The sequence below is a fragment of the Ovis canadensis genome, chromosome 2, assembly GCF_042477335.2.
Source record: "Ovis canadensis isolate MfBH-ARS-UI-01 breed Bighorn chromosome 2, ARS-UI_OviCan_v2, whole genome shotgun sequence".
Lineage (NCBI taxonomy): Eukaryota > Metazoa > Chordata > Mammalia > Artiodactyla > Bovidae > Ovis > Ovis canadensis.
In genome coordinates, this window is record NC_091246.1 from 147622367 (window position 1) to 147647560 (window position 25194).

The 25194-nt window shown below is 36.9% G+C and overlaps 1 protein-coding gene across 5 annotated transcripts in view; it reads right to left on the reverse strand.

The window, feature by feature from the left end:
* The window catches only part of XIRP2 (xin actin binding repeat containing 2), a 356418-nt gene that overhangs the window by 6372 nt on the left and 324852 nt on the right, over window positions 1-25194 (reverse strand). For 2 of the 5 annotated variants that reach the window (XM_069577329.1, XM_069577330.1), the window contains 5 exons: window positions 14608-14718; window positions 14160-14232; window positions 12672-12802; window positions 2721-12018; window positions 238-371 (listed from right to left, as the gene is read on the reverse strand). In XM_069577329.1, coding sequence (XP_069433430.1) covers window positions 277-371; window positions 2721-12018; window positions 12672-12802; window positions 14160-14232; window positions 14608-14718 — 9708 coding nt within the window. In that variant the 3' untranslated portion in view covers window positions 238-276. The remainder of the gene's footprint in view (window positions 1-237; window positions 372-2720; window positions 12019-12671; window positions 12803-14159; window positions 14233-14607; window positions 14719-25194) is intronic. The other 3 variants (XM_069577332.1, XM_069577333.1, XM_069577331.1) reach the window with 2 other exon arrangements.

The following is a 25194-nucleotide window of genomic DNA, read 5'->3' on the forward strand; positions in this document are numbered from 1 at the left end:
GTGATCTTCATGCTTGGACTAAAGGGCCCCTTCTGAATTTTATTAAGAAAGCAAAACATTAAAAGGAAAAAGGTAACAGCCATTCCGAGCAACACAGAAAATGACCACATTTCCCTTTGTTGTTTTAACTGATGGAAACAGGATTTGGAAAAACTGACATCTTTGTAGAGACATGATGTTATAAGTATACTGCAAGCTCTTTGAATACTTGGGCCCCAGGCCACAAAACAGTTTTACCTCAGTTTACTGTTGCAATGGTGGCAGCGGAAACAGGATTTATGAAAACTCTGCCTGTCTGCTACTAGGCACTCCATTGGATAAACTGTCTTTCGACAAAGTATACATATTTCCTTGTCTTGGAGTTGCAGTTTCTAAAAATAAAAATATATAAGAGCTTATGTAATACTGTTTTCAGTCACATTGTAAAAGCAAAACAAACAGCAACAGCATATTAACTGGTCATGCAGTTAGTACAGAAAGCTCTAACACTACTGGTCTCGATGTTCCTTCTCTGGATGTAGGGCATCTACCATTAGGCTTAAGGTTCTGGTACAATCAACCTTATTCTGGTTTATCTACTATTTATACGTGGTACAAGTTAATTTTTATTATTTTAGGAAATATACATGAGTAAAATGTGTTCACTAACTTTAACACACTGAAAAAGATATATAGAAAATCGGTCATGAGGAGACTTCCTGAGACCACTTATCATTCTAAATGACTGAACTTTCTATGTATATAAAAGTTTATACCTAACTTGGTCTAAAGTTTTAGTCTTTAAAGTATTCGGTAGAGATTTTTCTAAAATATATCCATGTATTTTTTCAGCTGATATTTTATTTGTTTAGGTATTTTCTTGATGACTTAGTGTTGACTCTGTGACACCAATTCTTAACAATCAGATGAGACTCCTAAATACAAGGAACTATTCAGGGCCATTTGTCCTCAGTCTAAATAGCTTAAGATTTCAGGGCTTTGGGGATTCTTATCTCTGCCTCTTATGATTTCCCAAAGTTACATGTGAATGCCAGTTCCTATGAGTAATAGTAGTTATATTACCAAGTGTTTGCATAGTTATATTACCAGTGTTTGCATAGTGGTTCAAAACTGACACAACTTTTGCCAGAGTATTGTTTTGATTCTCACAACTATTCTGTAATAAGCTAGTGTAGTAGTTTTATATATGAGCATATATGTGCACTGTTCTTTATATAAAAAATATTATATACACACACTTTAATGTTTTGATGCTCAATTTGGGCTACTAAGAAATCTCCTTTATTTATTTTGTTCTAATTGGAGACACACTTCTATATTTAATGCCAATTTCCTTGTATTTTTTTATGTCTTTAGTTAACAGAAACTCAGCATTTGAAATTAGACAGCTTTGCTTAATTATGCCAGAAGTCAGTACATTAAGAAATCATATTAACCTGATAAAATAGACACATATGTTGCAAATATGATAAGGGCAGAATTATTAGTTTCAGCAGTTTTTATTTTTAGGCTTGCTATTTCTTTCAGTCTATCTAAAATAATGGGCTACATTAATTATGTCAAATCTTCTTATTGTGAAGCCTCATTAATTGTAAAAAGGAGAATATAAAGAAATGAACGGTTCTCTGATGTTAAAAAATCTGTACTAAGTTCATGTGTTTTAAATCTCTTCTTCCAAATATAATTATATTTTAAAATTATTGTCCATGTTTATCTGTGAATGAGACCAATTGAGCTATAATTTGGGGTTTACGAAAGGCAAAAGAAAATCAGTTATAGGGGGAAAAATAGCAGTGGCATTAGAGAGCCAATTCCATCCAACTCAACAACAATAATTAAATATACTTTTGTCAGAGATCTCAATCAATGAAAATCTTTAAAGCACATATGCAGAGTGCAAATTGTTTCTTGGATTATTACCAGGTTGTATTGAATGCAAACTCAAACACCACTTAAGTCTGGCAGTTAAAATTCTATCAATAATAGGTCAAGAAATATTATCTCATATTGTCTTTAACATGTGTATAAAATAATATTTTAATAAGAAATACTCATAATGTACTGCTGCTGCTGTTGCTGCTGCTAAGTCGCTTCAGTCTGTCCGACTCTGTGCGACCCCAGAGATGGCAGCCCACCAGGCTCCCCCATCTCTGGGATTCTCCAGGCAAGAACACGGGAGTGGATTGCCATTTCCTTCTCCAATGCATGAAAGTGAAAAGTGAAAGTGAAGGCACTCAGTCCTGTCCGACCCTCAGCGACCTCATGGACTGCAGCCTACCAGGCTCTTCCACCGATGGGATTTTCTAGGCAAGAGTACTGGAGTGGGGTGCCGTTGCCGTCTCTGTATAATGTACTAGTAGTATGCAATAATTAATAAATCTTTAATTCCATATAATAATGAATGCTACCACAATAGCAATTATTATTATACCTGCTGCTTTATCTAAAGCCTTATTTACCTTGACAAACATAGGTCTCAATAACCTATATAGTAGTGTTTGTTACTCTCACACAGGGCTGGTGAATCATATTAAATGCTTTTGTAAAGAGAAAGTAGTAAAAGCAAGCACGGTAAAGGGAAGGATAGCAACAACCAGGGAAAGCTGTTAGTTTTACGTTATGTTGTTTAGTTCTTTCCATGTACTCTTTTAATTGCAAAGCGTCTTAGTTCTCTGCCTTTAAAGGGTTAATCTTCCTTCACTCTTTGCAAGGTCATTTACCACGTATAAATGCAGATTCCTCTTGGAAGGTGGTTTCCATCTCTGTTGCAGAAGCATCTGAGGTTGTATATCCCAAGTTTTTAATAACTCTTTCACTCTCCTGCCAAGTCTGATGAAAATTCCTCCTGAGTTCTTTAGGTGAATCAGAAACATCTAAAATGTGGCCAGCGATGACATCCTCATAGGTGGGTGGGGCATGCTTGAAGTCAAAGCGAGATCTGCCAGCTTCTGAACCATGTGACGAAGAGACCGTCGTCTTCGACCCTACAACCTGACTCTCAAATGCATCCAGACCTGAGAAATGTTCACTGAGAGACCTTGTTTCAGAGCGTATGCTGGGCAGCTTAACAGGCATCATTTCTTGTCGCTCTCTAGGACGACTGTGAGAAAAACCCGTAAAGCTAGTGCTTTCTGAAGATGTCAATCCAAATTCCTCCTTAAATGAACGGCTTTCTTGCTTTATATTACGATTTGCTTCTCCATTTACATAAACTCTTCTATTTGACTGTGTGTCAAAACTTAGGCCATCCTCAAATCCCCTGAACCATCTGTTTATGTCATTTTCATGGTCACTCACGAAATTTTCAGCCATTTCAACAGTCCTGTTGGCTGCTTCGTATCTCTGCGTGTGCTCTGCCAGGCGAGGTCCTTCGACTTTGCGGATGATTTCCACTGCGTCAAAACTCTCAGTATCTGGCACTATGTCTTTAGCGGAATTTACTCCATCTTTGTGAATGTAAGTCGACCTTTTCTCTACTTTCCTTACTTCCTCTTGAGCTTCCATGGATTCTTTGAAAGAACCACTATCAGCATGATTGACAGTTATAGGTATTGTGATTGTAGGTGGAGAGTCCCTACCACGAGCCTCTATCTTAATTTGACGGCGAAGTGTTGCAGGAGACGTGATGATCTCAGACCTCTTCTCCACAATGGGAACCGGGGTTATCGATGAACATGGGATGATCCCTCTGGATAACTTCGCAGTGGTGTCTTTGAGTTTCACAAGTTGTTCAGAACGACTCTTGGGTGGCGAAGGGGAGATACTTGCTCTGAGGATTCTAGTTGGTTGTGACAGTTTTGGTGATGGTTCAGCAAAACTGTCCTTTTTAGGGGACTGGGAAAGCTCATCCTTAGGAGAGGTTTGTGTTCGCCGGGCGGTAGACTCGATCGTTATGAAAGTTGGTGACGGTGGGCGTGTTTTTAAAGATGGAGGAGGAACCTTGGCATCATCTAGTTTAATTTCCTGATGCGTTTTCACTTGATGATGAGCAGTAGTTTCTTGATGAGTTGCTACTTGGTGGTGCTCTGCTTTTTCCACAGTTGTATTTTCTTTCTGCTGGGTATTTTTATTATAACTGACATTAGCATTAGACACTTTAGATAATGTTTCATTAAGACTGGTAGCTTTATTTCTCTGCTTTCCTGCTTTAGATGATATCATGGCCGTTTGAATTGTATTTTCACAGGACACAAGCATATCCTCTGCCTGAGTCTTAATCTGTGTTATTTCTTCTTTGATTTTTTCTATGTTATTCTCCATAGCAATGCAAACTCCATATTCTCTTTTTTCTTCACTTAATAGCCATACTGGAATAATATTTAACAGCATCTGAAATGTCTTAAGGCCATTTTTATCTGGCTCTGCTTCAAACTCTTTTACCCTAGACAGAATCTGTTGTAGTTCTTCACGTTTTCTCAAGAATTCCAATACATTTATAGCACGTTTTCCATCATCCTGCTGGGATTCTTTCACAGAGGAAAATAAAGATTTGTTCTGTGTAATCTCTTGCTTTGACTCTTTAGTATTAGAAAAGACTTGTTTCTGTTGTGTGCCCTTGACGCCAAGATATTTTTCTTCCTGAAGATGATTATTTGGCTGGGGCAATTTTTTATGTTCAACTTGACTTTCAAAAGACTGTATATGTGTTTGCTGAAAATTCTGAGTCTGAGAATCAAGATGTGCCTCAGCAACCTTTTGTTCGACTACCTTCTGAGCTGATTTATTCAAGTGTTCTTGTTTTGCTTCAACTATTAGACTTTCTTTCTTTGGGCCAATCATCGGCGGTCCCTGAATTGTTTCTTCACTTCCTAGAGGTTTCCCACTCTCAGATTCTCTAAATTCTCTTTGCTTCTCATGAACTATTTTGACATTACTTTCATGGCTTTTCCCTGTGGTTTCTGTAGGCAACTGTATTGTTGCTCTCTTTTCCTTCGCAGGTAATTGATAATATTTTTCAGTCACTGACTGCTTATTGCTACTACCTTCAGTCCTTGCTTCTGTTCTCTCAGTTTCCTGGTACTGTTGTTTGGTAATGGTTTGAATATCAACTTCAGATTGCTTTTTATGACTTTCATAGCTGTGGCTTGTTTCATTTAACTTATGATCTAGAATTGGAACCTTGATGGTTTTAACTTTGAAACTGGGGGAAACTGGTTTGCTTTGGGGCAAGTGCAAGTGCTCCAGATGCTTCTGTTGTGTTTGCTGGGTCCTACATTCTTGCTGACTGTGTTTAATTTCACAAGCTGATTTAGATTGGATCATATCCTTTGAGTTTTGCAAAACTTCCTTTTTCATGGTATCTTTGCCTTCCAAGGTTGCTGGAACATGTTGGAGCCTCTTGGCAGAGAATGTCACTGCCGGTGCTGTGGAAATCTGGTTATCTGTACAGACCCCTAGTTCTTGAGAAAGACTTTGAGAGACTGGGTTTGTCTGGGCCACAGTGACCTCTGAATCCATTGCAGTCAGGGGGACCTCCTCCTTTGTATTTTGTAACAGCACGTCCTTTTTCAGCTCTGATATGTTTTGATTTTGGCTCTCTGTTCTGACTATGTTGTAGCCTGAACTCCCCTGTCTCTGGTTTTCAAGCTCTTCTCTTTGTTGCCTATATTTTTCTTCAGCAATCATTAAAGGTGTTTTAAATTTTCTCATATAAGGTTTTGGACTTTGCTGCCCTGAACCTGCTGGAAATGAATGAGATTTTATGAGAGGTGCGATAGGTTTTTTCTTGGCTGGTGAACTTTCTGGAACTGCCTGTGAAAAAGACCTCGTAGAGTCCATAGATCGTTGTTTTCTTTTATCAAGACTTTTGCTAGATATGTTCTGCTTTGTTTCTATGTGTTCACTGCTAGTTGCCATTATTACTCTTTTCTGATCCATTGAGGGAGTCATTTTACATTCTGTATCTGGCAGAGAATTTTCCAAATCAACTTCTATCTGCTTGGGGAACTTGGGTTTGGGGAGTGTGGGAGGTGGCAAACGTCCTCCAGATTTTCCTGTTATGATTTTAGCCTGAGAGCTTGAGGCTTCTTCTTGGGAGTATTGTATGAATGTTCCATTATGCTTTTCTTGAACAGAAGAGGAAAGGAGATGTGCTGGTTTTAGAGCTGGAGCTGGAGGAGGAGGGGGCGGTGGTGGAAACATGGATAGACATTCTCTTTCAAATTTCTCATCTTCTGGTGGTGGAGGAAGAGGGAGGCCTGGAAAACTTTCAAATTCAGCCTGTATCTTCTCAGTGGACAGTGAAGGAGGAAACACATTTTTTTCAGGCAACATCATTAAAGGAGGTGGAGGAGGAAGAGGAAATTCAATTTCAGATGATGCATTGGAAGGTAGAGGAGGAGGTGGAGATGGAGGTGGAAGAGGGAACTCATTTTCCTTTGCATTATTTTCAGGGTTAAATTTGATTGGATTAAAGGACATTTCCATTGCCATTTTTAAATCTTTGGTGGTATTTGTCTTCATTAGAAAGTCCTGGCTCTTCAGATGAATATCAGTCTGCTTTTTGTCAGTTGCTTTAAGTTGATTGTGGCTTTTTTGGGAGACTTTTGCTTCTGTTACATCTGACATGTCTTGATTCACAGGCAAAGTCTGCCACCCTGGTTGAGGGGTCACATTCTTTTTCATTATATCTTTACTAGAATATTGCTTTTCTTGCTTTAACAGAGTCTGCTTCTGAAAGTCCTCTGAAACCTCACGTGTTTCTCCAACCATCTTGTAGACTGGAGCCTGGGTTAAACCAGGCCTAGAGCTTTGTGTATCTATTGATGTTTTAGTGTTTTGGGGATTTTTAGAACACTTGACCGGGAAAGCCTCAATCTGCTGGTGGTCATTCCCCAGTTGGCAAGTTTCAGTCTGTTGCTTTCCAGTTGTTTTATCAGTAGATTGCAAAAAGACAGCCTCCTTCTTCTGTCCTCTCTCTGTCTCTGCTTCCTTGGTTTTTCGATGTTCCCTAACTGACAGGGTTGAAGTCAACTGTCCGCTTACATGTTCATCCCTAAGATGTTGCTCTGTCGTGTTATCAGTCCAGATACCGATACCCACTTGGTGTGAATTAGATAGTTTTCTAAGGTTTTTCTCAAGAGCATCATTGTTTTGTTCGCGATCTATGACGATCTTTATAGGGCCTTTGGGGGCTTTTGGAAGATTAACCTCAGTTCTTTCTTCCATTAAATCTCCATGACAAGATTTGTTTACAGTTTGATTGAGAATGTCTCCTCCCTCCTGCCACCTGGCTGCTGGCTCAAAGGGTCCTGGTCTTGGCTGAAGAATGCTTTTCTTGTCCCTCTGGACAGCCACCTGATGAATCCCTCTTTTCTGCTCTTCTTTGGAGCCTGCCATCACAGTGTGCACATCGTCTTTGACTGCACTTTTATTTACCTCTTTGAAAGCTCTTTGTGTTTCTTTTAGACTCCTTAATGATGCCTCAAGGTCATCTAGGATAAGCTCCTTTTTCAGTATTTCTGTCCTCGTATGTGCAGTCTTTTCAAGGCATTCAATAGCTTTCTCAATATCCCCAGGGATGACATCAGGCTGTCTAGAGTCTTTCCATTTTTGACTTGATTCCTTAAGTGACTTGAGGGAGGTCAGCATGTCACCTTTTAAAATTTCTTCTGTTTTAGCCACTGTTCTCTGACTTACGGCCTGGCTGAGGGAGTTTAGGGTTGACTTCACATCACCTTTAATAATTTCTTCTTTGGGTAACTTACAAGATGTTTTCTGAGGCTCTGTCAGAAAAACCTTGACTGTGTTAAGCACATCTCCTGGGATGATGTCAGTTTCATTAACAGTACGTTCAACCTGAGATTGCCTTTTCTTTAATAACAGTTTTGTGCCTTCTACATCACCACCGATTATTTCTTCCTCTTTTTGTTGTTTCCCACCTGTCAGTATTTCATTTGAGCCTGTCTGGAGTTGTCTGAGATAATCCAAAGCTCCAGTTTCTATGCATGTTGTAAAAAACTGAACATTTCCTCTCTCAGAGGCATCAATTTTAGCCCTTTCAGATACTTTATTGTTTGATATGGAAGATAGCAAATTATGAATCGTACGTTTTACATCACCCCCTACTATTTCTTCACGCTTAATTGTGTCAGCAGCATTTTCATGGAGAAGACAATAGATAGTCATGTTAATATCGCCTCTCTCATCTTCCTGAATCAAAATACCTTTCTTTACAGATCTTTCCTCAGAGAACAGGTTTTTTATTGCTTGTTGGACATCACCACTCACTATCTCTTCTTTTTCAGCATGAAATTCTGCTGATCTGTTTAATAACTGAGTTTTGGTCAGATTAACATTTCCTTTCTCTTCTTCACTGACCAAGATCTCTCTTTTCTTACAGTCTCTTTTGGAAAGAAGGTTCACCATTATATTTCTGAGGTCAACCTTGATAATCTCTTCTTTCTGTATCTCAGGTGATGCTTGATTCATTAGCTTGTATTTTGCCATTCGAACATCTCCAACCTCATCAGCTTCAATGATGATTCCAGGAGCCTCGATAACTTTTTGAGAGTACAATTCTCCTAAGGTTTCTTTAATGCTCTTGCCAATAATTTCCACCTTTTCTACCCTCTTTTCAGTAAATCTGTGAAGGGGTGTGGTTTCAAAGAGCCATGTAGTTGTCTTGACATCAGCAGGAGGGATTTCTTCCTTGGTGATTTTTGCGATGCTTTCATCTGCTTCCTTAATAGAATCCAAAGTTTGATTTTCAAAGAGCCATACTGCCTGCTTCACATCACCTTTCTGCATATCTTCCTGGGTGACTGTTTTGATATTTTCATATTCTGACCCTTCTCCTCTCAGTTCATCTAGAGTATGGGTCTCAAATAGCCACGTGGATGTTTTAACATTGCCCTTCTGTATTTCATTGACACTTACTGTTCTTACATAAGTATTCTTATCCAAATTTTCAGACTCAAAGAATTGTTTACCTGTCCTTACATCCCCACCTTGAATACAGTTCACAGTGGGCACAATATCACATGATTCTTTTGCAATCTGATCCAGTGGCTGGGTTTCAAATTTGTATCTAACAGAACTAACATCTCCCTTCTGAATGTCTTCTTGTGTGACAGATTTAATCACATACACAGTCTCAGATTCATTAATTGAGTCTAATGGTTTTGTTTCAAAAAGCCACCTTGTCCCCCGTACATCTCCGTGAATTACCTCTTCCTTTTTAACTGTAGTGACTTCATGATAAAACCCTTCTCGATCTTGAATTGCATAGAGTGGCTGGGTTTCAAAGAGCATTCTATAGCTTTTTATGTCACCCTTTATTACTTCTTCAGTAATTGTTTTCTTGGTGCTAATATAGTCCGATTCTTCTTTAATCTCATCTAAAGAAAAAGTCTCAAAGATAAAGCACCCCTTTCTTACATTTCCACCTTGTATGTCTGTCACTGTCTTAACTAATTCATCACCTTCTTGACTTTCTTTTATCATATCAATTGGTTGGTTTTCAAAGAGCCACCTACAATGTAAAACATTGCCTTTCTGAATATCTTCCGTCTTTAGGGTTTTGATCTTTCTCAAAACCTCCTCTGAACCAGAACTTATAGAATCTAAGGACTGACTTTCAAATTTATGCCGCATGCTGGCGACATCCCCAGCTTGGATATCCACTTCTATGGCTTTGATCTCCTTTCCTTCTTCTCCTTGTATGCTGTCCAGATTTTCTGTCTCAAAAAGGAAGCATGTTGTACGAACATCCCCACCATGGATTTCCTCTTGTTTCACAGTTTGCAGTTTGACTGTTGCTTCAGAGTCATCTTTTATCGTATCAAGTGGCTGAGTTTCAAAGAGCCATGTACAGGCCTTCACATCTCCCTTATGAATTTCTTTACTGCCAGTCATTAGTGAAACTTTTTCATAAAGAGATTCCATTGGCTGGGTTTCAAAAAGCCATCTACAGGTTTTGACATCCCCTTTAACAATATCAGTGACTTGTTCAGTTTTACTTTCTACTTCTTCCATATTGCTGAATTGTTTAATCGAATCAAGTGGTTGGGTTTCAAATAGCCACTTAGCAGATTTTACATTCCCAGTCTGTATTTCTTGAGCAGATATTCCTCTAATTATCTGATATTTATGAATGCTTTCATCAAACTGATCAATGGGCCTTGTTTCAAAAAGCCACCTACAGCTTCTTACATCACCTCTTAGGATTTCTTCTTGCTGGACTGTCTTTACTTGATGGTATTTTCCAAGGTGATCTTGAATGGCATATAATGGTGTTGTTTCAAAGAGTGATTTATTTAGCTCTACAGCACCTCTTGTGACTCCTTCCACCTCTATTTTATGTGATGCATCAAATTTAATCAAGTTGTTTGACTCAAAGATATGTGTATAATTCCTTACATCTCCTCTGTCAACTTCTTCAAGTTTCACTGTTCGTATGTACTCTTTTTTATCTTCTCTAATCTCTTCCAGAGGTTGGGTTTCGAAAATCCATTTTTGGTGCCTGACATCCCCCTTTTCTTCTTCAGAAGCAGTAATTTTTTGAAGTTTTCCTACATCAGGGCTATCTTTTAAAGCCTCTATTGGAAGTGTTTCAAATAGTTGCTTAGTAGTTTGCACATCACCCCCTATTATCTCTTCAGACTTTAGATGGTCTGCATCAGGAACTTCTTTCAGAATATCTAATGGCTGTGTTTCAAACATCCAACACTTTTTAGAGACATCTGTACCTATTACTGTTTCCTTTTCAACGATGACCTCTTCTGTCTCTTCTTTGATTTTCTCCAAAGGTTGAGTTTCAAACAACCACTTGGCCCTACTCACCCCACCTTTGACATTTTCTTCCATGGATATTCCTCTGACGACTTTAATTTCTGTTATATCTTTGTTAATTGTATCTAGGGGCTGTGTTTCAAACATCCAACGTGCTGTTCTCACATCACCCTTTTCAACATCTTCTCTGTGAACAGTTTTAATTTCTAGCATTTGACCTGAGCCGTCTCTAATAACATATAATGGTTGCGTTTCAAAACATTTTATACTTCTCTTAACATTCCCCTTAATTTCTTTGAGCTCAGATCTGAGTTGCAGTAGGTGCAACTCATCTACTGAGTGAAGTTGCCCAAGTTGATCCAGATGTTGAGTTTCAAACATGTATCTCACAGTCTTGACATCTCCCCCAGTTATGTCCTTTATGGCAGTTGCTGTTGATTCTTCTTGACTCTGATGCAATTTATTCATCGAGTCTAATGGCTTTGTTTCAAACATCCACCGAGCTGTGTGGACATCTCCTCTGGCTAGCTCAGGAATTCTCTCGGCATGTTCCTCAGTGCCAGAAGAATGATCCCCCAGAGTATCGATGGGTTGGGTTTCAAACATCCATGTGGTATATTTCACGTCACCACCACCGATGATTTCTTGATCAGCAATGCCCTTGGAGATGTTGTCTTCATCTGGAGAGCCATTGTTGATGGAATCTAATGGCTGATTCTCAAAGATCCATCTCATGGACTGCACCTCCCCCTTCAGAATTTCATCCCACTCCAAGTGTTCTCTTTCTGAGTTCAGACCTTTTTGAGAACTGTCCTTCGTATTTTCAAAAACATACCGGGCTTGTTGCACATCTGCTGAAACTGAGCTCCCCACATTCATTTGACGAGAAACAATCTCAGAAACCTCACTGATATAATCTTTTTCTAAGTTTTTCCTTAACTCAGGATGGATGTGTTTATATAAACGGTTTAATTCATACAAATTTCTTTGTTTGGAGTATACTTCTTTGGGGACTGGTGGTATTCTAGGAAGGTTGGGGAGTTCAGGGGACTGGGAAAATGCTGTCACATCGACTGGAGGTTGAAGCATGTCAGGTGGGGGAGGAGGAAATTCTTCTGTCTTTTCCGAAGGAGTGGCATTAATTTGTGCCAGAGTTGAGGAAGCAGCCCTGTGGTCACTGTATCTGGTGGCTGATGTTTCCTTCCTCTGGCTGGTTGAAGTGTAAGAAGTAGAAGAGGTACCCACAATTGATGATGGCTTTAAAGTCTCTTCAGATTCACTTTCAATCTTTAAGGGAGAGAAAATCAAATCTTATAAAGATGAGTATACTGGTGGAGACTTTCTGGGCACTGCCTTTCACCTGCCCATGCTACGATGTCTCCCTTGGGAACAACAGGTGATAGACTCCATTTAGAGACCTACTTCAAAGCAACATTCAGTATATGTTACTACCTTTCCTATAATCCATTTGCACTTTTTAGAATTACATTCCCTATTCAATACATCAGGAACTCAGTATTTTAACATTTACCCATAATTTTGACTGTCTTTCCTTCTTTACTTAATGTGCTATGCAGAGTAATCTAGAGGGAAACAATTAAAGTACTTTTGAGGGTTGTTTCGTTTTCCTTGGAATTTTAGACACAACAGAGTAAGTAGATGACATTTGAAAACTGGCTTTATTACTTTATCTAATGTTAATTATTAAACTTAAGTGCATATATAATTTTTTCTCCCCTAATTTGCTTTAGTGAGAAAAGTTTTAATTCTCTGTACTGCTTTTCTCATGTAGAAAAATATTCTTCTTCTGGAACAGAATAAGGACTGGTTTAGGATATTTTTTGCTATTGAAAAACCTCTTCAGTCAATAATTCGAAAATGTTATGTGTTTACATGTGGTTTTATACTTAACATGTCTCTGTGCAGAGAAATTGTCTTACCTTAATCTGCTTGGCTGGGGTCAATTCTTTGTCAGAATAAAGGACCTTCTCCTGGACAGACTTTTCAAATTGTTCTTTTAAAAACTTAGTTGAAACCTTTGGAACCTCTTCATCTTCAGGTGTATCTATGACTAAAAACAGAAAAGAACACCATGGATATTATGTAACTAATAAACATGATGTTTGAGAAGTCATTATAATACTATGGAAAACTTCTTATAACATACGTTAAATAAAAGTATTCAGGATATAAGTGTATACATATGGTACTACTACATTAGGTAAGTTAGTAGATGTCAAAAAATATAGGAAGAAAAATGATGGTGGTTACTGGATGGAAAGTCATAAGTTATGAAGTTGTTATTTATTTTGATTGTATATATTTTCCAAATTTTCTACAAGCATGTTTTACTGTTGCGCTCAAATAATAATAAAAGTTATAAAACAAGAAAAGAACAGCAGAAGAACAAGAAAGGATCTACTTCCTTAAGCAAAACTACCATAAAACCAAATTCAGATATAGTTAAGTAACATCTGGGTCACTGTTGGCTTAAATCTTCCCTTTTAGCACTTAGGAACAGCAAAACTCATTCCCCTTTTACAGGCAAGACACTCTGTACCCATTTTATGCAGATCTGCACAAGTTTGCCTGGAATCTAATCTCATATCTGTAGGTTGGAGAATTAGACTTAAACATGCTTGTATCTATCATTAAAGTGAAGTGAAAGTGAAGTCACTCAGTTGTGTTCGACTCTTTGCGACCCCATGAACTGTAGCCCACCAGACTCCTCCGTCCCTGGGATTTTCCAGGCAAGATACTGGAGTGGGTTGCCATTTCCTTCTCCAGGAGATCTTCCCGACCCAGGGATTGAACCCAGGTCTCCTGCATTGTAGGCAGACGCTTTACCGTCTGATCCACTAGGGAAGATTATCATTAAAAGTAATACAGTCTACACTTGATCTTAGCCAAAAGGTTAAAAAAATAAAAAAATTTAAAACAAAAACAAAAACAAAATAACCTCAGCTGTCCACAATCAAATCAGAGATCTCATATCTGTAATACTCTCAACTAAAGTATTTGTATTCTGCAGCAAAATTAACTGGAATTAAAGTCATATACAAAAAAATAAAATAAAAGTAATACAATCTAGATAACTTTTCTGTTCCCAAGGAGCTTGATAAACATCAAGTTTATTCTAGATCCCTAAGGCAAAAACAATTCAGAGGTGACTGGCTTATCACTTTCTAGGCTTTTTGGATACATCATAAAGTTGAAGGGCAATGAACTATTTTAGAAGCTTATTGCATCTCTTAGCATAGACAGAACCTAATTATAATAGAAATACTGTCCTGTCTCCGTTAGAATCATGAGTAATAGTTACTAACTTTATTTAGTGGGAAGGCTTGTGCTTTGGAAGTCCTCTATTCAAACACAGAAGCATCAACAGTAAAAAGGTATATTCAAATCAAATAATATCAGATTCTTACCTGTTTCTTGAACATATTGATGGAGCTGAGAAGCTTGATTTATTTCCTCAGTGTGCTTTTCAAGATGAGAGACCTGTGTTTAAAGATAATTTTAAATAAATAATTGCTTTTAAGAAATCAGTTATTTCAGGATTGTACATGTATTCTACATTGCAGAGTGATTTTCATCCAAGACTTCAGTACACATAGAGAGATGCAAATTAAACACTGATCATTTGTTTTAATGAGCTCATGCTGTAACAGAACATATATGAATGGACATCTAAAGTACCCTTATATTTTCAGGGTGCTCATTTTATATTTCAAAGACTTCAAAGTTGGGAAAGAGACACTGATGTGTATTGGTACTAAATACATAAAGGAGTATAAAAGCAATTGTTTATAACAAGATCAGAATGTCCACACAGTTCTGGAAACTGTGTGGAAAGTGTTTTTTCTAAGTAGTTACCATTTCTGTTCCAAGAACATCAATTTTGTGTGCTTCGGAAATTTCTGGTTCATTTCTTTCCATTTCCTGGCTGCGTCTTGAAATGTTGACCTGGTTGCTACAGATTACCTCCTGAAAATGAATGAATGAATAGACATGCTTTAAGAAAATTCTGAAATTTTTAACTTTTATCAGTGTAATTTCGGTGAAAGAGACTTCTGAAAAAAGTTGTTTCCTCAGTATATTGCTTTGCTTGACTGTTGTAACAAATGACCACAAACAGTATCTTACAGTTGTATAGGTCAGAAACACTGAATGGGTCTTGCTGGGTGTTAGCAGGCTCTAGGGGAGGATCCATTCTCTCGCCTCCAGCAGTTCTAGGGGCTGCCCACTTTCACTGGCTCATGGCCTCCTTCTAGTTAAACTTTTTCTCTCTCTGCCATCTTGCTGATTTTCTCTTCTGATCCCCCTTTCACTTTTATGGACCCTTGTGATTACATTGGACTAATCCGCAGAATCCAGGATTATCTCCCTGTCAAAAGGTTAGCTACTTGGCAGCTGTAATTCCATCTTCAACCTTAATTCTTCTTTGTCACATAACTTAACATATCCACAAATCCTGAGGATTAAGACACAGGTATCTTCAGGAGCCAGTATTCTGTTCACCACCCTTAGAAAGCAACGACTGTTAATGAGGCAACTCATACCCCATATGACAGAGATGAATCTCGAAAAGAAAGTGAAAATCCCTGATGAAAAAGAAATATATCAATATTGTGGTTTATAAGCCAGATTTTTCATATTACAGAAAGACATTCCTGTGTTCAAGCTGACCTTCTGATTTGGTGGCAGATCTAGAGTCTAATTTAAGAGTATAACCATTACATAAAACCAATATAAACAGGCCATATTATGCTAGCATATCTCCATCACCACACATCAGGCTGCTTTTGATTTTAGTTATGCCGTTGCCTTCTCCAGTTAAGTTAGCGCAGGTGATCCTGACTGAACTGGGTGGTTGAAACTGCTGCTAACTTTGGTGGTCCATCCCTGCTGTTACTCTGGGATGGGATCTGATGCAAATATATGATTGATTGATTGATATGAAGCATTTGGCACACTGCTAAAAATCTTACCATCAAAAAATAGAATGTAGACAGATGACTCTCCAAGAACACATCTATTTGAACACCTTTGAAGTTGGGATTTCACTTTACTTTTGATAATTTACATGATTAGCAAGTACTGTTTTTGATATGGGATTTCATTAATAAAAATGTTGTCTTACTAAAGAATAGTCAAGTGAGCAAAGGTGAATTATTGTTATTAATCAAATAGAAGCACTAGAGGTTTTCTTTTTAAACATGGAGTTAAATAGTTTTAAGTGATTAAGTTCTAAACCTTTAAACCAAGAATAAGTTTATATTAAAATTAATTCATGAGATCTTGACTTGTGATTTTTTTTCTTGCTAGTATACTTGCAGTGTTTGGCTTTTTCCCCTCAAGTCTATTTGGTATATAGGGTCAAATTTAATAAAGTGGCAGTCATATATTTGCATATATATATTTACATTATATGTATGTATGTATATATGTATTTGCTAAGTCATGTCCAACTCTTGTGACCCCTTGGACTGTAGCCTGAAAGGCTCCTCTCTCCATGGAATTTTCCAGGCCAGAATACTGGAGTGGATTGCCATTTCCTTCTCTAGCAGATCTTCCTGACCCGGGGCTCAAACTCTGGTCTCTTGCATTGCAGCTGGTCTCCTGCATTGCAGGCAGATTCTTTACCAACTGAGCCACCAGGGAAGTTGTATATACATATATATGTGTGTGTGTGTGTGTGTGTGTGTGTGTGTGTGTGTATAAAACATGACTTGATCTTATTATATTTCTCTGGGAAGAAGAATTAAGACAAAAAATTGATAACTTCTCAAAAGTCCTACAGAGAATTGAAGCCAAAATCTAGGTTTGCACTTTAAAATGTAGATTAAATTCCATTCAGTCCAGTTCAGTCGCTCAGTTGTGTCCGACTCCTTGTGACCTCATGAATCACAGCATGCCAGGCCACCTTGTCTATCACCAACTCCCAGAGTTTACCCAGATATTTTTGGGTAAACCTAATATTTATACCTAATATTCCATTAGGTGTGTTAATTAACTAGATGGGAGGAATCCTTTCACAGTGTATAAGTATACCAATTATCACTGTGTATGCTTTAAATATCTTATAATTTTTTCAATTGTACTTCAATAAAGGTATAACTGAATATCTGAAAAAGGCATTTGAAAAGGTACCTGAAAAAATTTAAATTATACCTCATTAAATTAAAGACCAGTGTAATATTTTCCTAAGCAGAATATACTTCCAGCTCTAGTCATTTATCACATGATATTTATTAACATGCTTGATGCATAGTTTATGCTAAGGAAAAGCTTACTTAATGAATGAATGAATAAAACAAAATAAAACTTCCATTAACAAATTAATTTCATTCAACCTTCTATTTGACTGAGAATGTCCTAGGACCAGGGGTTAGAACAATGAACAAATGTGTACTTTATTTTCTCAAGAGGGAGTATAGAAAATAATCCATATTCTTTCAGGTTCAAATAATCATAATTCTATATAATAAGTTGTGCATAATCAAGTTTTATTTAAGGTTATTAATAACATTAGGCTGGAGGAAATAATAAAAGTATTATCTTTTATTGTCATCACCTAGGTTTCCCAGGTGGTGTGGTGGTAAGAAACTCACCTACCCAATTCAGGAGACATAACAACCTTGGGTTCAATCCCTGGGTCAGGAAGATCCCCTGGAGGGGGGCACGGCAACCCACTCCAGTATTCTTGCCTGGAGAACAACCCCGTGGATAGAGGAGCCTGGCAGGCTGCAGTCCATGGGGTTGCAAAGAGTCAGACACGACTGAAGCAACTTAGCATGCATGGAGAGAAAAGTAAGTGCCATTGCAGATGACAGAGAGAAAGGAATGCATGGGTACAAATAACATTTCTTTGTATAAAAACTGTTTGCAACTATGGCAGATCTTTATCGACATATAATGGGGATATTCTATGGGTTTCTTTTGACGCACTGAGAAATAGGAAGTACTGATTAAACAGTGAAAGAGCAAAGGACATGGGAACTTGATCAGTGACAAGATCCTTATTGAAGGGCACTTTGATCATTACTACAGAATCACATCTCTGCCTAGAGGCACATATGACAAGCTGTGACCCAGAGACCCATTTATTTGACCCACTCAATGATTTTAAGGTTTTGAACTAGATAACACCGACCAAAAAATCAAGATTCCTGCTTATGTTTGAAATTTTGAAGATCTGGCAACACTGGATTCACATTCCAACATGGCAGTGGCTTGCTGGACAAAGTAGTGGCCACCTGTCTTAGTTGGGACATATACTTTTCAGTTGGGCACCGTTCCTATCATTCACTAATGTTTAATACCAAATCTGCCTGGAACCATAGAAATTTGAGTTTCTGATACTTGCTGCTAATTGTCAGGCTGAAAGAATAAAGTCAGTATGTTAACTTGATGTGTTGAGAAAGATAAAAGTAAAATGTTGGGAGTAGAAAAACAGTAAATAAATATATTTCAACACATTTAAAAAAATTATCATTTTCTGGGGCTAACACTTTATGTATATCTACTTGGTTTAAAATAATCCAGGCCTATCATCTCTAAATATATTTTCTTGTGGGAGATGACACAACATAAATACATAAACAGTACAAGGATACATAAATTTAGTTTAGAGTTATAAGCTTCTACTTCAGCACTTATGTGCTATTATGAAACAGAACTATAACTGTTACACTAGTTCGGCATGTTAGTGTCAAGGCATCAATTTTACTGCCCCCTGTTTTCTGTAATTTACATAAAGCCTGTCTTAAAATATTCCAATTTTTTGTTTCCATTATTTACTGTGTTTCATATTTTGTAAGTAGTGGAGTTGGATTTTAAATCTGACTTTCTTTCTTCCCAAGTGTTGGTGTCTATAGACTGAAGTATTAGATAAAAGGATGGATTGTCATAACGATCAGGAAGAAATCCAATTACACAAATAAATACAATAAAGAATTCTGGCCAGAACACCATACATAAATTCACATGAAAAGTTCACAAAATTGGTATTAATACTTTAAAAATTAAATTCAAATATAGATTGGCTGCAAGAAGAAAAATACAATTTTGGGTTCATAGGTGGATTAACCAAAATCAGTACTCACACCCTCCTTTATACTAGGTATGTCATAAGTTACTATGGGTAACTTACTAAATCACACTTAACTTAAAAAAAAATCTCATTTATCCCTGAAAAGAAACATATGATATATATGCTCTAATTTTGGAATCTAGACAATATCAGGCAAAATAAAAAAAAGCTATAATGTTTGCATAACTCATGCCAATCTGATATCAGCTCATGGATTAATCAAGTATATTACAAAATTTCCATGGATGTACATTTCTCCAAAAGGGATTTCTCCAGCACAGAAAAGATTCTGCACTTCACCTACTTAATTTGCCATTGTTCTTATCACTGTAAGAAAAGGCATTGTACATTTCCACTGATAAAAATGCAAACTCATGCTACCATAATGAGTAAGGGAAGAAAAAAGACAGTTTTTTTATGATGACTCATTATTATTGTGACTCTTAGAAGGACATCCATTAAAATAAAGTGTGATGCAAGACTGGCAGAAGAGTAGTTGATAACTGCCTCACTAAAGTGGAAAAAATAGCTCATTCTCAATGCTAGTAATTCAGCAATTTTACCCATCACTAACCTCATTCTTAATAAAACCAAGAAGGGTTTGTACCATTGTCAAACAAGCGGAAATAATACCCAAAATGTGCTGTTTATGTTAACAAAAATGTCAGTTGATTCAAGACTTGAAAGAATAATCAGTTCTTTAAGTGATGAACATAAAAATTTGTGGTTGATATATTGTGTTTGTCTATTTGGATATTGGATATATTTGAATTCAAACCTGTTTTATTTTTGCCCCGAGTTTTCTCTCTTCACTTTTTAAAAAATTTACTGTAAAATTTTACAGCATAAAATTTGATATCCCTATAGTTTGAGCTTCATGTTAGGGTTTTTCCTCATTCACTACACACTTTTGAGCCTTGACTCAAAAACTGTATTTTCTTTGAAACCTTTCCTGACTTTTCTGTACAGAGTTACCTGTTCTTGCTCTTATTATCATATTCCTATATGGTCAGTACATATCTCTATTACCTACCTATCACATTTCACAGTCATTATTTGATAATATGACATTCTCCTTTAACTGAACTCATACATCTTCAAATCTTGATGTTTATCTTCCTGTTAGAGAGTAGATCCTCCCCTCTAAATGTCAAGAAGTGAATGCATGGATAAAAATAACTTTTTTTTTAGGAATGTGAAAGCTTTATGATTTTATAAAAATCTAGTTTAAAAATGAAAGTTCTATAAAATCCTATGATTTTATTTTTTAATATTTCAGTTGATAATCTTTGATACTGAATATTTCATAATTGGTAGGCAGAGTTACTGAAGTTGATGCATATAGCAATAATATGTTAATCACTGACAAAGTATACTTAGCAGAGTTCTCCTGATAACATTACAAATGGTTGGAACGTTTATGGAAGAACATGGTCAGTGCTGTTATGCTATAAAGAGCAACTGAAATCACTAGAGGGAAGCCTGTATCAAGAAACCAAAAGATACACAAAGGCAGCAAACACATACAGAAAGTAAAGAACCTTTCAAAATAGGAAAATTTATTTTCAAATGTTCTTTTCATAAAAGATCTTATTGGTGATAAACTAACTTGTATGTTCTTTTTCTTTTGTAAATTGTTATTATTCATTGAGTTGGTAAATCAATGCATTATCAAGCATTATGTAAAAACAACAGTAGAATGCATTGGGCAGAGTTTCTATGGCATCAACAAATTAAGTTGATATATTTGTGATGACAATAAAAGATAATATTTTATCCTTATTTTCACTATAAAGGGGAAAGAAGAGTCAAGGCAAATGCGAGTCGTGACCCTTTGTATAACTGTATATACTTGGAAGTGAAGACTCCAGTTGTACTTCATTTAGTACTAGCGCTGCCTGAAGCTATGAGTGCTCCCTGAAGCTGGTTGGACTATTGGAGCCTATGAGAGTGATGATGCAAAACATTTGTAAAAAAAATTAAAGTAGCAACTTTTTCCTTTGAAATTACTGCATCTCTAAATGTGAGTGACCTCATATCACTTCACCTATATATTTATTTATTCTACCAACAGCTACTGAGCACCACCTATCTCTATAGCATTTTGCTAGGCATTGCCAGCATTGTTTTAATAAAAGTTTTATCTACCAACCTATCTACATATCAATAATCTGTCAGTCTATCTCTATATCTGTGCAGTATATAAAAATATGTACTTATATATCTAATGGAATAAAAATGGCTCACTTAACTTGAAATTCTCTTAAGATCTGTAATATATAGACATGCACAAATTATGTAGGTTTGTTGTATAAGTCTCTGAGAGAATTGAATTCATACTTTATTGAATTCATACTAATTCATGCTTTAATTGAATGCTATCATTCAATTAATATCAACTATTTCCTGACTCAAAAGAATTATGCTTTGGTCCCATCTAGCTATAAAGAACAAAACTTATCATTTTTAATAAAATATTTAATTTAAAAGTAGAAATATTTGACTTCAAAGAGAGGTTTCTGAATAAGTAATGACAGCTTTCACTGCTAAAATTCTGTCCTCTTCCTTCCCCAAAGTGTTATTTATACAGTCATATCTCAGCATCTAAAATGCTAAAGATTCATAAAAAGAACTTTAAAAGATGTACTCTCAACTGAGCCATCAAACATATTAGTTCTATAAATAGCAATACTTATTTGACAAACTAAAAAAAACAGGATACATAAAACATTTGATTTTCAGCAAAAGACACCTAGAAGCTTTATGTAGAGTATAATATACATATTATATATTCACACACACACACATATACATGTATACAACATTTCAGTCTAACATAGAAGTAAGGCATCTTAAAACCAAAAGGGCATTTGGATATAAATAAACATAAAAGTACAATAAAAGAGGCTAAAACATGGAGTCTCAAGGAGTAGTGAAATTGCAAGTAAAAAGCTTGCAAAAAGAATGAAAATAACTTAAAGAAAAAGAAAACCAGGGGTAACATGTATACTATGTTAATTAATACAAACCAAAATATAGAAAAAGAAGAATTGTACCTTTTCATTACACAACTCCTCTTCACCAATATTCAGTTGATTTGTCAGTGAAAGCCCTGCCAATTCTACCTTTAATTATCTTTTGAGTCAGTGTCCCCTTTATTCTAGAATTTCTGACCCATTTAAGCCCTCATATATTTAATCTGCTATTTCAGTATTCTCTTAACTTACCTTCTCCAATCTAACTTTGACACCCCTTACATCAATCCTATACAGCTAGGAAGAACATTACTTAAATGCATATCTATTCTTCTCACTCCCTTGTTTGTTTCTTCAATGGTTTCTGATTGCCTTAGAATAAAATAAAAATTATATTTTTTTTCTCTTATGCAGGCTTTGGCTACACTTCCAGCCCCATGACTCAATTATGTTTCACTATATTCATAAATATACTAATTTACCTGTGGCATAAGCTGTTTCTTTCACCTACAGTGTAGTTCTACATTTATAAAAAATGTATTTTAAGTCTCCGCTGAAGCATTCTCCACTCTCAGATTCCCCTCCTCAATTATCCCTCATCCAGAGTAAAGTTTATCACAACCTTTGTGTCCTAACAAACCTCATTTATATTTTCTATCATAGAATCTACCATATTGCACTTGTAATCATTTGTCATGTGTCTGTCTCTCTGATAGAGAGAGCTTCTTGAGGGCAAAGTAATATCACACTCATCACTGAATCTTTCGTGCTTGACTGATGGTGCATGTTAATGACTATCAGCACAATAACAAAATTACAAGGCACAGACTCTGGAATTAGCCTTCTTGAGTTTGGATCACATTTGCTCACTTTCTTTGGGCAAGTTACTTAGCTCTTCCATGAGTTCATTTCTTGTCCAAAAAAAGTATGTGTGTGTGTGTGTGTGTGTGTGTGTGTGTGTGTATGTGTGTGTAGGGGCAGATGAAATAGTACCTATCTTGGAAGGTTACTGCAAGGAGAATCGGAGTAACATATGTGAAAACCTGGCTTATAAGTGCTACATTAATATTTGCTATCTTTGCTTAACAAATATTCATTGTACACTTACTCTGTATCAGCTATTTCCCCAGTAATTCAAGATACAGTAAATAAGGCAAAAGAAAAAAACAAAAAGATTGAATGAAAGTAGATTGTCTCTGGTTATGTCAATATATTTTGCCATGAATTTTTTCATTATAGAAATGAGTCCAGAAACAAAAGAAAAAACAAGTTTCAATATGTATATTCTTTTTTCCACCAGAGAAGAAGTGGATTTGTGAGGTTTATTGAAAGAGAAGCAAAAAGGGGCCTGTGCATATCATAAACCTTCTAAATCATTCTGGCCCCCAGGACATGGAAATTTCTATAGAGGCATGGCCAGAGAGTAGCTTTCAGATCACCGATTTAGTTTTTCTCTGAACTGACATCCAATGAAGACTCAGTTCACAGGGATTTGATCTACTATTATACAATTCTTTTTACACTTAACTCTTCATTAAAAGGTCCTGTTTTGTGCCTCTCATGTAAATAACAAATTGAATGTTAAGATTTATAATTTTCCCTCATAGCTCAGTTGGTAAAAAGAGTCTGCCTGCAATGCAGGAGACCCGGGTTCAATTCCTGGATCAGGAAGATCCCCTGGAGAAGGAAACAGTGACCCATTCCAGTATTCTTGCCTGGAGAATCCCATGGACAGAGGAGCCTGGCAGGCTTCTGAGCTACTTCACTTCCACTTAGTCACTAAGTCGTGTCTGACTCTTGCGACCCCATAGACTGCAGTCTGTAGACTGTAACTAGGCTCCTCCGTCCATGGGATTTTCTAGGCAAGAACACTGGAGTGGGTTGCCATTTCCTTCTCCAGGAGATCTTCCCGACCCAGGGACTGAACCCAGGTCTCCCACATTGTAGGCAGTTGCTTTACCGTCTGAGCCACCAGGGAAGTTCAAAATATAGTGACTAAACCACTACATATATATGTATATTATCAGTCACAGCTCCCAGTGCCAAGCATCAGAGTCTAACTGATATAAATAGGAAAGGTACTTTGTTAAAGAAACAATTCACAGTAGAAGTGTATTTCACAGACTCTCCAGGAATAAGATTCCCGAAATATTCTCAGAGAATGAGACTTGGAGGTTTTATAGCGAGAAACCATGCTGAATAATACTGCAGAACCTTCCGGTGAATCCACCCTTGCGGTTGACACTGGACACACCCACTGCCAAAGCCATTGACACTATATCATGAATACTGTTTTTACAGTGACTATTTCTTGAAACTTGATGCAGCTAATCTCCTGTTACCAGCCATCACTAAAACTGTTTCTGCATAGTTCTTGCTTCTCATGTCCTTTCTTTACTTCCTTATGCAAAGCTTGAATTGGAAGTGTCTGATTGGTGCAGTCTAGTTGACAAGCTTGAGTCCTAGATACCAGGTGAGTGAGCGTATGGTATTTGCAGCTTCTGATAGTGGAGACTGGTTCTGCCTCATGGGATGGTGAAGTCACCAGGGGTAGATGGAGGTGCAGATGTCCGAAAGAATGAAAATAGGACATTATCTCTCCTAAGAAAGTGTTATTTATCAACACTGCAGTCTTATTAATCAAACAGAAACCAGTTAAAAACACAAGAAAAGGGATGCCATTCATTGTAGAAAACACTATTCATGTCTTATGATGAAATTGATTCGGGCTTATTTCTTGGTAATATATGTTCCATTTGACTTTACAAATTCCTTTGGGAGGACTGAGACAGTAAAATTTCTCTGCTAAAAGGATCATGAAGAGTTCCTGTTATACAAACCTGCCTCCTTCTTTCACCATCCCTCTGAGTCTTTATGGTCATCAGTCTTACTCACTGGAGGGACACATTTTAATTCCTTATATAAAAATCCAAGCAGAAGAAAGTGCAATAAAACAGATTAAGCTCTGATGTAAGCATTCCAAGATAATCTGTGCAAACAAAGCCTTTCAGGGTAATTATTAATTATGATTGCAAATTAATTACTCTGATCACTTGGGTTTTCTTCAAAATGAGGGAAATTTCTGAAAAATAAAAGGGCAATTGGTTGCAGTTGCACTGGTGAATGTATCTACTAGTAACATCAGGAATGGAAACATAATGAAGTGGAAATAGGAATGGCGGATTATGAGCTGGAGTTTGTCATCAGTTCAAGTGAGAAATCAGGTAAGTAAACGACAGCTAATTTCAGTCGCAGTTAGAATCCTGATTCATAACCTGCTGGGGCAGAGTGTAGGGAAGCATTGAAGGAGACGGAAAGAAAGACCTGTCACTGACTGAGTGTTGTATATGTCAGGAAATACACAAGGCCCTTCACACTTCATAATATCTGATT